The sequence below is a fragment of the Harpegnathos saltator genome, unplaced genomic scaffold (genome assembly GCF_003227715.2).
Source record: "Harpegnathos saltator strain DR-91 unplaced genomic scaffold, Hsal_v8.6 scaffold251, whole genome shotgun sequence".
In the NCBI taxonomy this organism is placed as follows: Eukaryota; Metazoa; Arthropoda; class Insecta; order Hymenoptera; family Formicidae; genus Harpegnathos; species Harpegnathos saltator.
This window is the reverse complement of record NW_020230041.1, coordinates 72501-87906: the sequence shown is the minus strand read 5'-3', so window position 1 is coordinate 87906 and position 15406 is coordinate 72501. Positions and strand designations below refer to the sequence as shown.

Genomic DNA, 15406 nt, shown 5'->3' with positions numbered 1-15406 from the left:
CGCTCGCCTTCGGCAGGCGCGACTCCTCCGGCTCTTCTTACGACTCCCCGTCGTACGTTACGCGTACATCGAGAGCCAGGAGCTCGTCTTCTTTTTCTTACACAGCGGCGTACTCCTCGTGAGCGAGCGAGCGGGCGGACGGACGAAGGAACGGCCCGAAGTCGTCGTTCCTCGCTCCCTCTGCGCGCACCACACCCCACTGTGCGTATTCTCGTTCCCTCGTCCCCCTTTTCAGCCCGCTCTTGTTCACCTCGTGAACCTACCTATCCACTCGTTGCTCCTCGTATTCTTGCCGTGCACCAACGGGCCACTCTTCTCTCTCTCTTCCTCCTCCGCCTCTCTCTCTCTCTCTCTCTCTCTCTCTCTCTCTCTCTCTCTCTCTCTCTCTCTCTCTCTCTCTCTCTCTCTCTCTCTCTTGCCTCCCTCGCCTATCGTGCTTAACCGACCTGGTCCCCCCGTGTCGCCGTCGCCTCACTGGCGTTTATCTCTTCTTCTTAATCGCTTATCCGATTATCGCGGAAGTTTCGAGGCGCAAGCGAGAGGTCCCTCATCTCACCTCTCTCGAGACTCGAACGGAGGAGGAAGGGTCGAAAAGCGCGAGGAGTGAGTTTCACACAGCAGCGGCAGCAATAGACACTACAAGCGGAAGATTCATCAACCTCCCTCCCCCTCCTCGCAGTCTTTCTCTCTCCTTAGTCGTCTCTCCATCGCGCTGCACACGCCAGCAGGCGGTGTTTGCACCGATAAGAGCGGACCGATTGCTCAACTTTTGACCTTTGCTTAACCGCTTCGCACGGTGCGCGACGTATGAAAGAAAATATGTCAGATAACTCTCTTGTGGTCTCTTTTCTATTCTCTCTCTTTCTCCTTCTGTTTCTCCCCCTAATGGCTTTCCTTCCTCTTTCCATTGCCATTGGTTCCCGGCTGCTGACCGGGCCGTAAACGCTGCTCCATCACCGACGTTTCGTGACGATAACGGCTGCGTCTCCTCGTCACACGGTCCCCCTCGTCCCTTCGTCTCTCTATCTGGCTAGTCGACTAGTCGTAAGTTGTAAACTTGAATCGAGTTGATATGCGAAAAATATTTCTTCGAGGCGTATTCTCTCATGAGGGACAGACCAGAGAGGGAGAGGGAGAGGGAGAGAGAGAGAGAGAGAGAGAGAGAGAGAGAGAGAGAAAGAGAGAGAGAGAAAGAGAGAGAGAGAGAGAAAGAAAGAGAGAGAGAGAGAGAGAGAGAGTTCCCGTCCGCGTGGCGGGGAACGTGCGCCCTGATCCGACATGTCCAAGGACTCGAATTTGCTCTGAAATAATCGAAGGCTTCGGTTATATATATATATATATATATATATAAGGAGAATTAAGGTCGTAATCTTCGAGCCCTTACACTACCGCGCGTATGATTACGAGGACATTACCGCAGATTACGAGGACATATTCTCCGCCGACGTGGAAAATGTGCACGCGAAACTCACGCGTTTACTTGCTGATCGCCGAGAATCTCGACAGGTGTTACCGACGATTCCATTTTCTCGCCGTGCTCTCCGAAAGCTGGATCGTACGTGCGGTTGCGCGTCGGGGAGTGCACGAGGCAGATACACGAATTTCTCTGGAATGCTGGTCTGTACGGAACGGACCGAGAGATATAGTCGTTGTTATCGTTGTCGCCGCATTTACGGCTCGACCGATTCATCATCGAGGGCGATGATTAAGAATGGCGTCGTGAATTCGAACGAGTGTCTTTCTCCCTCCCTCTCTCTCTCTCCCTCTCTCTCTCTTTCTCTCATTCTCTCTCCTCGCGCATCCAGGCGCATTTTCGACGAGTGATTTATGTAAAAACGGGTGCCCCAAGTAGCTCGGTAGCTTTTGTCGCGGACACACCCTCCTTTTTTGTCGCTTTTCGATCGGCCAAGGGGGACAGAAACCGGTATCATTTCGTCGACTTAAATTTTCGATTCCTCGCGCACGAGGAATAAGAAAAAAAGAGAGAATGAGATAGAGAAAGAGAGAGAGAGAGAGAGAGAGAGAGAAATTCGTTTTCTCATCGTGCTTGGAGTTCGCCATTTAATCATCGCGAGTAAACGTTGAAATTATTACGAAACGCAGCGCCGGGTTGCATATGCTTGGCTTAGCATTTACGAAATAAATCGTAGCTAACTTCCATTCTTTTTCCCTCCCTGCTCTTCCTCCCCTCGTTTCATCGGAGGAAGAGCAGCGCAAGAAACGCGCGGCACGTTTCGTCCGTTACAAATTGGCGAGATAAATTTCCAACTTCTCGCGTACGTTAATCATCGCGAGACGACGGCGACCGGGACGCTAGTACGCGTGTCCGTAATGTCGAGATCGTAAGTGTTCTATCAAGGGTTTCTCTGTTCCACCGTAAAATAATATCGATTATTTAATGAGCTCGCCGATGCGGTGGCGGCGGCGGCGGCAGCGCTTCACGGGTCGCTTGTCATCCGAGTAAACGCCTCTATATAACGTGGATGTTTACGCGGGTGATTTACGCACTCATTTATGTGCCGTAACTCTCACCGAGAGGTATGTCGCGCAAATTCTCTCTCTCTCTCTCTCTCTTGCTCGCGCTCTCGATGCCACCGCGAGGGACTCGGCTCATATCCTCTTTAAGCTATTCCACATCGGTCACCGATGTATCTTACGTGCACTGGCGCCAGCAATTCGCCTAATCTTTCTCTCTCTCTCTCTCTTTCTCTCTCCGTCTCACTCGTTTTCTCTCTCTCTCTCTCTCTCTCTCTCCTCTCTCTCTCTGTCTCTCTCTCTCCTTCTCTCCTTCTTTCTCTTCCTCGACGTGAAGGGTCATCAAACCGCGGAACAACAGCAGACAAGATCGTTCCAATTTTTTCACACATATCACGAGCTCTCTCGAGGGAGAACTGAAATAGCGGACCAATTTTTATTTGATCAATCGTCGTTGCGGTCTATTTTGTCTACTTGCCGATCGTGTAATCACGATTACAAAAACTGGAGTGTACCGAAGGATCAAGAGATAAGAAAGAGATGGAGTGAGGAGAGAGCGATTTTTCATTGTCCTCTTATCGCTTATTATCGTTCTTATTAATTGCCATGAACAGAGTGATACGACAGCAAGGGAGGGTCCAAGGGTCGAGAGAGATGCTAGGCAGACTGACAGGTAGGCAGGCAGCTAGGCAGGCAGGCAGGCAGGCAGGCAGGCAGGCAGGCAGGCAGGCAGGCAGGCAGGCAGGCAGGCAGGCAGGCAGGCAGGCAGGCAGGCAGGCAGGCAGGCAGGCAGGCAGGCAGGCGAGAAGCAAGGGCACGAGGCACGAGGCACGAGATACGCGGACGAGGGGCCTAACTCCGCGTCTCGGTTAACGAATGCGAGAATGCGGCCTGGCGCCAACGCACACGCGGCCGCCGCGCCAGCCCGCCGGCCGCCCTCGGAGGAGGCCGCGTCACACGCTCTCGCCTCTCTCGCTCCTTCCTCTCTCCTTCTTTCTGTGTTTAATGACCTTACCGGAGTTCAAAATACTAAACTGCAACCGATCCTCCGATTCGTGCGTCCGCCTCGCGCCTCCGGCTCGGGGACACGGCCTGCGGCGAGCACGCAGGGTCCCGTAACGCGCGGCCGCGGCCGCGGCCGCAGGATGTTGGCGGTTCTGAAAAAGGAAAGAGCAAATTGAAGAGAAAAAGAAGAACGATGAGTCGAGAGAATGTCGAGTAAAGTTTTCTTTACTCGACATTCACGGGAGTGAGCCTTCTTTTCCTCCTCCTTCCTTTTTCTTCTGCTCCTTTTCTTTCCTCCGAGAGAACGACTTCGAGAATCGCGGGATCGATAGCGTCTTCCCGCTTTCTCTCGGATGATGATCTTCGGCGGGCGTCGTCGCGCGAGTACGTCGCCTATTGTCGCGCGCGACTCATTCTTTCTCCCCCGTCTTCCTCCTCGGCGCCGGCATAGGTAATATCGTCTTTCTCTCTCTCTCTCTCTCTCTCTCTCTCAGCGGAGCACCGCATAGCTCCGAGGTATGCGGGCGAGTTCTTCCTTTTCTTATCGAGAAAAAGGAACGGAGCCGAGGAAGAGAAGAGCGGTGGAGAAGAGCGGGAGGACTGCAGCGGAGAGTGGAAGCAGAGCGAGGAAGGTAGCGGAGCGGGCTCGAGGAGTATATACACACACGATACAGGCGTTTTACACGCTGCATTGAGATATTGGGAGATAATCGGCCGGCGTGGGCGTTGAGGACGCGTGCACGCAGCTGCTTGGATCTCTTATTCCTCGGCGACCGATGTAGCGACCGTTAGACGCGAGACGGCGAGGCGATTTAAAAAGAGAGCGTTGTCACAGGTCTCTTCCGAAGCCACTACTTCTCACGCACACATACATACGTATGATGATAAATCGAACGACACAACATACCTGAAATTCTGCTCCGGATACAAAACGAACGTTGAGCAATGCTCCTTTGATCCCAAGTTTCGTTTCTCTCGCACGAGCGTCACGTACAGCGTTGTTTCGGTTTGCGTTCATTTCACGTTCAATACGTGTCCAAAATGGCCTGCAAACTTGAATATACGAGTAAACGTGTCAACATGTGGCGACGGTACGAGCAGCTAGTATCGATCAAAGTCGAAAATTCGATCCTAGCCCTTCGTGTTGCAACATAATGTGTGTCCCTAAGGGCAGGTTGTCACAATTCTTTGGTAAGTTAACCGATAATTAAATCACACGTCTGTCTTCGTAATCTTAAATTGAAGGAAAAACAACGGTGAACGTATGATTTAACTATCAGTTAACTTACCAAGAAGTTGGGACAACCGGCCCTAAATTAAACAATTGTACACACAGTGGCGTGTGATTCTTTGTCGTAAAAATAAATAAATAAATCACGCGGTCAGCCCTCTTTCTGCCTCTCCTCCTAACTTTATTCCTCCTCTTGCTCATATTGGCGCGCCCTTGCGGACGATTTACGATCCGTGCTAATGCGTCGAAGAGGAATTCGAGCCACGGGCGCCATTGATCTTGCTTTCCCGTTCTTTCGCCGAGGGAGGAATTTCTCCGGGAGCGTGCGCGGCGGTTGTTGCGTTAAAATCGTGCGTGTTGTAAGAGGGAACGGTGCGTGTTCGCCTCCGCTTTTTCACGCTTCTGGCATCTGGCCCCTTTCTCTCCGCTCTCTCGCGTTCCCTCTCCCTCCCCCCGGCCCTCTCTCTCTCTCTCTCTTTTCGTTCGTTCCTCCTGTTTATGCGGCGCCGCGTCGCGTGGTTGACTGCGAAAGGGGTAAAAGGAGCTGCACGAGAGAGGAGCAAGGGAGCAAGAGGGAGCGAAGCGCATACTGGCGATCTAAATCTAGACGGACGTCGTTTAAGGACGCCGCATCGTTTACCGTGTCGTATCCGTGGCGTGTTGTGTCGTGTCGTATCGTGCCGTGGCGTGTCGCCGCGAGTTTGGGCAGCTTTTCACCGCTCCTAAATTGGACCACAATGTAACACACCCAGCATACGTCGGTGACTCTTCTGCTTCGGCGTGAGCGGTATTCGCCGTTTTCTCGTCCTCTTTATCTTCGCTGTTTTACTGAAACATTAACGGTCGTTAGGCGAAGAAAAATGAAGGTCCCGCGGGAAAACAGGAAGAGCGCTCCACTACGGAACGTTGATTCACGCGCGACCCGCTGTGAACTTTTCGCGATGTGCGATTTTGTATTTCCTCTTTTTGCGCGTTTGCCCTCCTCTCTCCACCCTTTTCCCAAATAACATTTAGATACGAGACACAAGTAGAACACCCGCAGAATGCACGTATACCCGCATTGTTGCAACGTAGAGATTTCACGTTTTGCTGGTCTCGAGAGGGGTGTGTATCTTCTCGCGTTCGAATCGTCGCGCGAACACACACACTCTCTCTCTCTCTCTCTCTCTCTCTCTCTCTCGCAACTCGGAGTCCACTAAGGTATCGGCACGATAACGTTGAGAGCCTCTGACGAGTGTGTTTACGATGGGATTTAAAGCCGGCTGGCTCTCGCCCGGCTCGCGTAGTCCCCTTTCTGCGCAGCCACGAATCCTCGAACTTTTCATTTCTATCGCTCTTATTGGCCACCTTTTTTTCTCGAGGGATACTCTCGGATGCGGCGGCGGCGGCGGTTCGGCGCGTCGATCTATCTGTCGTCGAGTTGTGAAGTATAAGACGAACGACTCTGCCAGCAAGCATCACTTCCTGCATACAATACCGAAACATCGTTAACATTTCTTTACCTCTCGCCCTCGAGTTCGCACGAGCTACCCTTCAAATGAGACGCGATGGTTGCGTTGAAAGTCGGCAAGCGCAACGCCGACTTTGTCATGTCGGATGCATCGCATTACGAGTGATAAATTTGATGTACGACGAACCTACTTGATAACTTTGTAATTTTATAGTCTTTCTCTCGTCGTTTCCTGCCGCCATCATGATTTTCCGCTGTTCCGCTCAGGGTGCTCGCGATTAAGTGCACCGGAACGCGTTTTTTGTACTTTCAACGTTCGTTCAACGCAGGATTTCGAAATAAAGCTTTCTTGGAGCGGAGGATCTCAAAGCCTTTACCTGTCCGTCTACCCCCGTTCTCGATGAGAACGCGAACGGTGATGATGAAGTGACGACAAATGCCTCGTCGACGACGCGTAAGACAATGCTGAGGTGATTTTCTCGGACTAATTCGATCATAACGTCCACTCACCTTCGTGAGTTTCGAAGTCTTCCGCCATCTTTGATGATCTCGTGTCGATGCGCCTGTCGGACACTCAGCATTCGCGCGCGGCTCGACACGCGTTTTCCGCGTCGTACTGCCATCTGTCGGCGTCTCGACGAAACACTCGCTGCTCGTCACGACGCTGTCGCGACGGCGCGACAGCCTGGCGATGTGGGGATTGTCGTCGCCGGTGTATTGCCAGCACTCGCTGCATCGTTGATAAAGCGAATTCTGGGTAAGACAAACGTGTATAGCGTGTCCTCTCTCGTCAAGTTCTCTCGTCATTGCGCGACATTGCACGACGTTGGTCGTAATGAGATTTGCGGTGGAGAAGAGGTAACGCCGAGGATCGAGATCGACACGAACGAGATGAGTAGTGCGGTACAGTGAAAGAGGGAGGGCGGAGTTTTGGTGGATCGCGACTTGGTGGTTTCGTCTCGTCGGGTTCGCATCGACATACGTAACACACATACACACACACATACGCGCGCGCGCGCGCGTCACGTTCCACACACACACACACACGCGCGCGCCTTCTCCTCCCCACGCTCTCTCGGCCGTGCGCGACGAACGGTGTTCACGAACGTGCGCCTCGCGTTCTCTTCACGGTCGGTTTCGGTTCGGGACGTCGAAGGCGTGTTCGTTGACGACTGTGTGCATCCTCGTTACATCAGGGCTACTTCCTCGTCGTTGCGCGGCCTACCCGAGCGCGAGACACGAGAACGTGACTCTTCGTCAGCGCTTTCTCGCTCGCCCTCGCTCTCCCGCTCTGCGTCACGCGCTCGCGATCGCCGATCCCGAAATTTCCACGTCGAGCCTGCGAGGACTCGTACACGCCGACCATGATCGATCTAACAGTGAAGACCTTGGATTCGCAGAATCACGTCTTCTCCTTGGAGGACGACGTAAGTGACCGCCTCATTCGATCGTTCGTTGTACACGTAAATCGACGCTGCGCCTCGCGTTAATTATATACTCCCCATCACGAGTCCCCCGGCACATGTGTGTCGTGTCTTTTGCAATGGACACGGACACAAGCCACGTTCTCTGTGTGCCGAGAGCACGGCTACGTGCGACTCTCTCTCTCTCTCTCTCTCTCTCTCTCTCTCTCTCTCTCTCTCTCTCTCTCTCTCTCTCTCTCTCTCTCTCTCTCTCTCTCTCTCTCTCTCTCTCTCTCTCTCTCTCTCTCTCTCTCTCTCTCTCTCTCTTTCTCCCCCTTCTCTCTCTCTCTCTTTCTTTCTTTCTTCTCTTTCTCTCTTTATCGTTCATCCATGAAACTTCGAGCGCGTAGCAGTATGATTCTTTTTCACTCTCTCACGCTCCGGAGCGTGTCACTCTTACGTGTTAGGTCTATTATACTACAACTGTTCAATTCTCTTTAAAGCAAATCACAGTCCGCGGCTTTAAAGAGTACATAGCAGAATCTGTAGCGGTACCAGCCGATTCGCAGAGATTGATTTATTGCGGACGAGTGCTTCAAGATGAAAAGAAATTAAATGATTATGGTACATATGCACCTATAATACCTACGTATATTAATATGGAGTACAAAGTAGCTGTCGTCGCGAGTACGGCGCGACGTGACTCGATGTGCAGTACGCGATACACAATGTCTGATTCTTCAGATGTCAACGGGAAGGTGCTGCATCTGGTGCAACGCGCACCGCCACAGCATGGCCAACGGGGAAACGACAGCGGGCAGCAGGCGCAAGGGCAGAACAACAGGCAGCAGCAGCAGCAGCAGCAGCGATCTCATTATCGTCTCACGCGCGCCCAGATGCACGGAAATGCCATGTACCTGGGTGCCATGTCAGTGCCTGCCGAGTTTGTGGAGGGTCATGGTAAAATGAATTCAGTTTGCCAATAGCGACCGGCGTCGCTCATTGGCTGCGTTCAGAAGAACAAAATGATGAGTGAGCGCTTAGTGATTCTTGCTCCTGATTGATAAATACTTCTGGGTCTATGAAGAATTTAAAAGAATGCTCCGATCACAGACAATCACTGAGCGCTCACTGATCACTTTGTTCTGCCGAACGCAGCCATTCTTATTATTAACGTGAGTGTTGTGCATGTCTCTTGCAGGAATCCCACAGTTGAGTAACAGTTTATCAGGTAGTCGCCTGACTCATGCTGGCCGTATGCTCGATCGTATAAACGAGCTGATCGACAGACTTGACGATCCAAATGCTCCACTGCATCCCACACCGTCCGAAATGTCGGACTATGCGCAGGCTCCAGTGCAACAGCATCAGCAGCTGATCGCACAGGAGGCCGACGTGGAGCCGGACGAGTGAGTTGCCAGACGTTAACTCTCTATCAGACTAGATGTCGGAGACTGGGAGTCGCGTATTGGAGATTGGAATTTGACTAATCAGCTCAGAGAAAGCCAGGATCGAATGTTATTGACACATCAAACTTTAATCTCAAATTCGCAGCCTCCAACGCAGTCTAAATGCGTCTAAATGCGATTGTGACCATGAGAGAGGGGAGGATATCCTTATGTTGTTGTCACGAGCTTCCGCTTTATTCCTTATCATGTTCTCAGGAATGCCGACGTCGCACGAGCCGACGGTAGCGCCAGAATTGCTGAGGCAGCCGCAGCTGCTATCACGGCCGCTTTATCTGCTGCTGGTGCACGCGCTGTTACGCTGTTCCGAGGTAAGTGCGTTCACGGGTTCATCAGCTCGAGGAAAACGTTCATAGTCCAAGTTTACGTTTAAACTCGTCTTAACTTCATCTTGAGATAAAGGTAAAAAGCTGCCTCATTAGCTGCATTGGATGCATCTTAAAACGATTTGGAAGCAATTTTAGATAAAAGATTGAATTATGAATGTCGTTCTAAATTAATTTAAATACACACGTCTTGCTAAATATATCGCAACATTGTCGCATACATTATATCGAATCCTGATGATACATAGGTGGCAATTACAATGGTGCAGAAGGAAGAACTGCAACCAGCGATGTGACTGATAATCAAAGTGACTCGCAGGCACAGTCGCAGCAACAGCAGCAGCAGCAGCAGCAACAACAGCAACAACAACAACCACCACCACCACCACCACCTCCACCACCACCATCACAACCACAACAAGCGCAAGCAACGATGGAGCAGTCGGGAGCTACGTCGAGCAACGCTGGACAAAATAGACGAGCTCAACAGCAAGAGTATTTATCATGATTTACGAGTCTTACGTGTGAAACAGCGCAAACAGATAATCGTTTAACCTTCAGAGGCAGAGAATTTTAACGATTTTCCAATGCACCTTACAATGTACAATTATATGCCGTGTGACATATTAGAGAATGTGTGAGAAGAAACAGCACGTCATTGTGGAGCCTAAAAATAAGCGCGCCAGCCTCTAAAGGTTAAATTTTCTCGTGAGATATTTCTAGGATGCATCATATATGCAAGGACGACTCCGTAAGTCCTCCTCCTCCTCCTCTTCCTGTACACGTTTAATCGCTTCATTTCACTCGCAGCCTTCCACGACCGCCGCAAATGGGTGACCTATTGCACAGACTATACAGTACTCAAGATCGTCTAAGACCATACTTGGAGCGTTACTGCGTGCTCACGACGATCGATCCCTCGTTACCACCCGGGGTAAGTCGATAAGGTGTTTCCGACACCGCAATGTGCACCATCTCGTTACTACCGAGGCTGACTGATTGCTTATTTAGTCGGGACCGAACACCGTAGAGGAGAGTCAGCGTATAGTGGACGGAGTCAGCGAGATCTTACACTACATGTCGCACACTTGCCACGCGCTCAGCGATATTATCATCGACATGAGCCAACCGCCACCGAGGAACCTGCGTTGCAGACCTATAATAGTGCAGCACTCTGCCATCTTACAACCTGGTATACCGATCCAAGTCGAGGTGAGCATATCGCTTCGATATATACATACAGTATGTGCATACACATGTGCATTCTCGATATCGATAGCAGTCGACTCGCCGATACGAATGCTATCAGTCCCATACAGCCCGTTGACGCAGCCCATCACTATCTCGTTGCAGGCTCATATCAGTCTGAACGGTCGTGGCGTTAACAACAACAACAGTAACGACGAGACGGCCGAAGCCGGCAATCAGCAGGCGCAGTCAGACAACAACTCAGAATCATCTAATGCATCGCGTGTCCACACCGAGGAGAGTGGCCAGGAACGAGAGTCAGACGGCACGACGCAGTCGCAAACGGAACGGCCGCAACAGGAGCAAGGCCAATCTCCCTTCGGTGCGTTTTGCATTGCGACACGCTCGTCGCGCTAACTACCGTGTGTGTTTGTCGAAGAACAAACCTTACCGTTTCAGTTACAGTGTTCAATTTACCAAACAACGTGGAGGTACTGATGGAAGTCAGTTCTGAGAGCAATATAGACGACGGAGCGAACAATGAACAGAATACCGCGGGCGAGAGCAACAATGGCGGCAACACTCGTGAGTGAATCGTGTCACGTGCCTAGGACAGCAAAATGCGAAAGACACATGATTGTTACTAGTGTAGCACGATCTCTTTTACTTGGCAGGCAGAACAGGCGTGTTTCCGTTCGGTCCGGCTCCGCCGCCGTATTTCATGCGGAATTTCATGCAGGCCGTCGCCGGACACATGGTGCATGGTGGTTTCGGTGCCACGACGATAAGTACGTCGCGGAGTCCACCCACCACTACTTTGTCTCAAAGTGCTCCTGCATCGATGGACAGCGGAAATGCGAATTCCGGCCAAAGCACTCAAGCACGGTATTGTCCTCGACCGTGTTGTTTATTCATGTCGAGTTGACTCTGAAGTCTTTCTCATAGAATACACATTTTGTTTTTGTCGGCGTTTGATTTTCATTTCGAGAATGATTCGTCATGCGACATCTTCGTTGTGTCGATCAACACTCGCTCATTAAAACTCCTTCGGTCTCTATAGGAAGGCTTGAGTCAATTCAATCAATATCATAATTAATCATCAATGTACAATATATATTCCATTACACGCACATCATAATGACAAAATACTGAACTTCTCCGATCAAAAACATTGCGTGCAGGAGCAACGTCGGTACTCATCCTACCACCGCGACGCAAACTCGAAGTACATCGCGGCCTCATGTGTTTCATCACCATGCACATCCCGTCGGCCTTGGCATGAGTATTGGTCTCGGACTTGATTTTGATCCATATCTACCGTGCAACTCTCACCACGTGTATCGTACACCGACCAGCACACCGAGCACTAACTCAAACGGCGGCGTGACGACCTCTCAAACGACGCGCACAACAACAGTAACAACGACCACAACAGTGACTGCGGACACTCCACCGAGTCAAGTACAAACTGGTAAGCGCATTGCCGACGAGCACGGACATTTCCTTGTCGCAGGGAAGAGTGAAGGGGAAAAGAAAGACTTGTATGTTTCGGCGTCTTACCTGCGTGCCAACTGAAACGGATGTCTTTCAGCAACAACTTCGACTTCGACCAGCGCCAGCACCACATCCACGACCGGGACGTCGACAACGAATGCGGGCTTGGGCAACAACCTTTTGGGGATCCTGTTGCAGCAGATGCTGGGGTCTGGTAACCGATTGCAGTCGAACATCAGCATCAACAGCAACGGTAATTGAGTCGTGAAAACACGCTGGACGATAACTGGATGATTTAACTGACCAATCCGCTTGTATTGCAGTTCCGGAGGGATTGGAGAACATAATGCAGATGCTCGGAAGTCGTAATATACATGTGGGATACGTGAACGACAGGTATATTCGATGTTGATAGAAGAAATCGCGGGGAACGGGGTAGAATTCTCGTGATTGTAAATGCACACGTCGTTAATTGCACCATTCTCTCTCTCTCTCTCTCTCTCTCTCTAACCAGAAACTCGATCGGTGAATTCACCTTGGCGGACGTGTTCGAGAGCGGTGGCCTGAACATGCAAGTTTCCACATCGCCGACGACCAGCAGAGAAGAGAACTTGCTCTTTGATCTCTTTGTATTGGGGGTAATTATGCTGCCGTGACGTAATGTCGCTACGGCTATCTGTACGCGGTCTTCAATCGGCGACAATATATCGAGTGCCTTCCATCTGGTAACGCGCCAGTCGGCAAAAGTATCGTTCTACCTTCGTCATTCATATGAGTGACAAATTGATGCTCATATCGATTTGCGTTACGAAATGGATAGCACTTCTTGAAAAGAGGAATCGTAAGACAATACGGCTGAAAAAAAATTACAGGCCCGAAACCTGACCCTGGACGGGATAGTAAGACTGAGCTTCGGTGAGTGGGAGCCCATCTCTCGTCTGCGTAGACCGATGCGGGATTTCCTGTGGCACGTGTACCCGAACGCTACGTCGCGGAACGCTCTTCAGGAGCAAGTGACTGAAAGCTTGCTCCCCCAGCTGCGACCGTATCTCCGAGAACTCCTGGCGTCCGAGGAAGAGGCCAGCGGCAGAAGCGACCCTCGCGTTGACATCTGCGCGACCATCGAGGCGTTGATTGCTCGCTACATCAAAGATATACTTAGAATCTTATTCGACATCAGTTAGTACTCAACGAGAATATCTCGACTATTCTTTGCGAGGTGTATTATCTTACATGTTATAATTGAATGTATGTGTGTGTGTGTGTGTGCAGCTTACGATGACGGGTGGTTCGCACAGGACACGTTGGACATAATGAAAAATCTGGGCAAGCAGTTATGCGCAGTGCTCCGGTATTCCATACAAGGCGGCCAAGCCGGATTGGAGGCGATTGTGTCTCGTTTCCTGGTTAGTTTCAACTTGTTTCAACTCAAACGCGACAAGGCGAGGAGATGACAAGAAGGAATTCACACAATGCTTCTGCAATTCATATGTCGCCAGAGTGATAGGTTGGATGAATCGCCGCCCGCGCTTCGTCAATGGCTACTGGACGGATTTATGGAACACTTCCGTGCCTATTCTCTGCGCGTGCCGCAACCTTCGGATTCGGAGATCGTCTCACTTTTGGTATACAAAGACTCCTCGTCTCAGCAGTCGTCGGTGCAGTCCTCTACTTCGGCTCGTCAGCCTACTCAGACGCCACCCGAAGACGAGGTAACTATCCTTCTCGATCTGTTTGTGCTGTTATGTATGTTTTAAATCTCGTGTAACATGTACGTGCAACTTGAACCGTGCTTAGCCGATGGAAACGGAGACTCTGGAGCAACGACCGACGCGCGAGAGTTCGACCGTAGCAGAGGACAGAGAGGAGATCCCGGAAACGTTCGCTGGACACGAATCCTTACCCTCGGTATGATACGACGCGATTACGAGCGGCGGCTAATATTTCACTTTGATCGCCCAACTCGAATTTTGCAAGTCGGTCTTTACGGAAAGAGAAACTCACTCGACTGATATCTCAAGTGAAACTCAACTGATATCTCATAATTCGACAAGTTCGGGAAATTTGTGGAAAAATTTTTCGACGCATACACACAGTTTAACGTTAAGTGCACTTAATGCCTGTTCCGTTTACCGAAAGCGCAACGTTCGATTAAAATACGAGTCGCATACCACTTTTAGGATTGGGTGCCGATTATCGCTCGCGACGGTGTGAGGCAACGTCGTCAGTTGCAGATGCAGGGCGTGACAAACAGCGGTGTGACTACGTTCAGCGACGCGTATCTCGGTGGATTACCAACCAAGCGGCGCAAGCTCATCGAGCAGCAGAAACCGCGCCTGCTAGTCAGCCCGACACCGAGTCACTCGACGATAGCGGCGTCCATGGAGCGACTGGTGCGGGAGGGAGTCGGGCGCGCCGGCGTCGAGGAGGTCGAAGGTGCCGCCGTGGCTGTCGCGGCGGATCCCGCTGTGAGACGCGCGTTCGGTCAAGCTATCAGGGACTGCTTGAATCCGTGCAGATACGGCACCGCGGACTTCCCGGACCCGCTGCGCTTCCCGAACGCGACCAAGTATTTCGCGGATCAAGAACGCCCGCCGAAATAATATAACACGTTCAGCAGCGAGGTATATGACACGGTTTAATCTAGAGATACAATAACAATAAAGAGAAAGTGGAGTAGAAGAAGAAGGGGGGTACATTAGGCTAATTCAATAACAAACAGACGACGGTTGTAGTCGCGTGAGCATCGACGCGCTAATTCTCGTGGAGGGGAAAGCTACTCGATTTCCTTCAATATTATAACAACGCCCAGGAAAGATACTTTCCCGAAGCCGAAGAATTAACAGAATAATCTCCGACGAGTATGTATGTGTGTGTGTGTGTGTATGTATGTGTGTATGTATGTATGTATGTATGTATGTATGTGCGCGTGCTGCTGTGTGTCGCGCGGCTATGTGCGTGAAACGTATGATCGGCACTGCGCGACACGCACCTACGTATTTTCCATATCCCTCCTCGATATCAATGTCCGCTTCGATAGAAAAAGAAAAAAAAAAGACACCGCTGCTACCACATGGGGTTACGTTTATAACCGATAATTAACGCACGGGGTGTTCGTGGGATCGAACTTCCCGCTCTCATTTTTACCAAGGGAAAGTCGACATCAATTTCGCCATCTCGGAATTGTATAGGACACCCTGTATATATATACACATATATATATATTATATATATATATACATAGGTGTAAAAATTGTTAACTGTGCACATATCTATTTATAATTTTTGCACTTACTGCAGCAAAAGCATCACTTTGTTCGCAGACTTGGTCTCTGTACTCGCGGGCTCTTCTCTTCTCTCCGTTTTAT

At 50.8% G+C, this 15406-nt stretch overlaps 2 protein-coding genes across 3 annotated transcripts; one reads left to right on the top strand and one right to left on the bottom strand.

Annotated features, from left to right (window-relative positions):
- Window positions 1-373: 373 nt before the first annotated feature.
- LOC109503653 (uncharacterized) lies at window positions 374-5536 on the bottom strand. The gene is made up of 4 exons (XM_025299047.1): window positions 5352-5536; window positions 4388-4526; window positions 3491-3632; window positions 374-1026 (listed from the first exon to the last, which is right to left on the bottom strand). Exons 2-4 carry the CDS (start codon window positions 4496-4498, stop codon window positions 611-613), a joined length of 669 nt encoding a protein of 222 aa, XP_025154832.1. The 5' UTR covers window positions 4499-4526; window positions 5352-5536; the 3' UTR covers window positions 374-610.
- Window positions 5537-7095: 1559 nt separating this feature from the next.
- On the top strand, window positions 7096-15094 carry LOC105181343 (large proline-rich protein bag6-B). Of its 2 annotated transcripts, none has more exons than XM_011138058.3 (20): window positions 7096-7588; window positions 8068-8188; window positions 8309-8524; window positions 8766-8973; window positions 9229-9341; window positions 9605-9851; window positions 10167-10290; window positions 10368-10568; window positions 10710-10926; window positions 11010-11129; window positions 11219-11429; window positions 11726-12015; window positions 12136-12291; window positions 12362-12434; window positions 12553-12676; window positions 12911-13217; window positions 13311-13444; window positions 13538-13750; window positions 13836-13946; window positions 14273-15094. In XM_011138058.3, the coding sequence occupies exons 1-20, from the start codon at window positions 7526-7528 to the stop codon at window positions 14639-14641; spliced, it is 3618 nt and encodes a 1205-aa protein (XP_011136360.2). In that variant the 5' UTR covers window positions 7096-7525; the 3' UTR covers window positions 14642-15094. The 2 variants fall into 2 exon arrangements, with proteins under 2 accessions (XP_011136360.2, XP_011136353.2); XM_011138051.3 differs by having other exon boundaries at window positions 14219-15094.
- The last annotated feature ends 312 nt before the right edge of the window (window positions 15095-15406 follow it).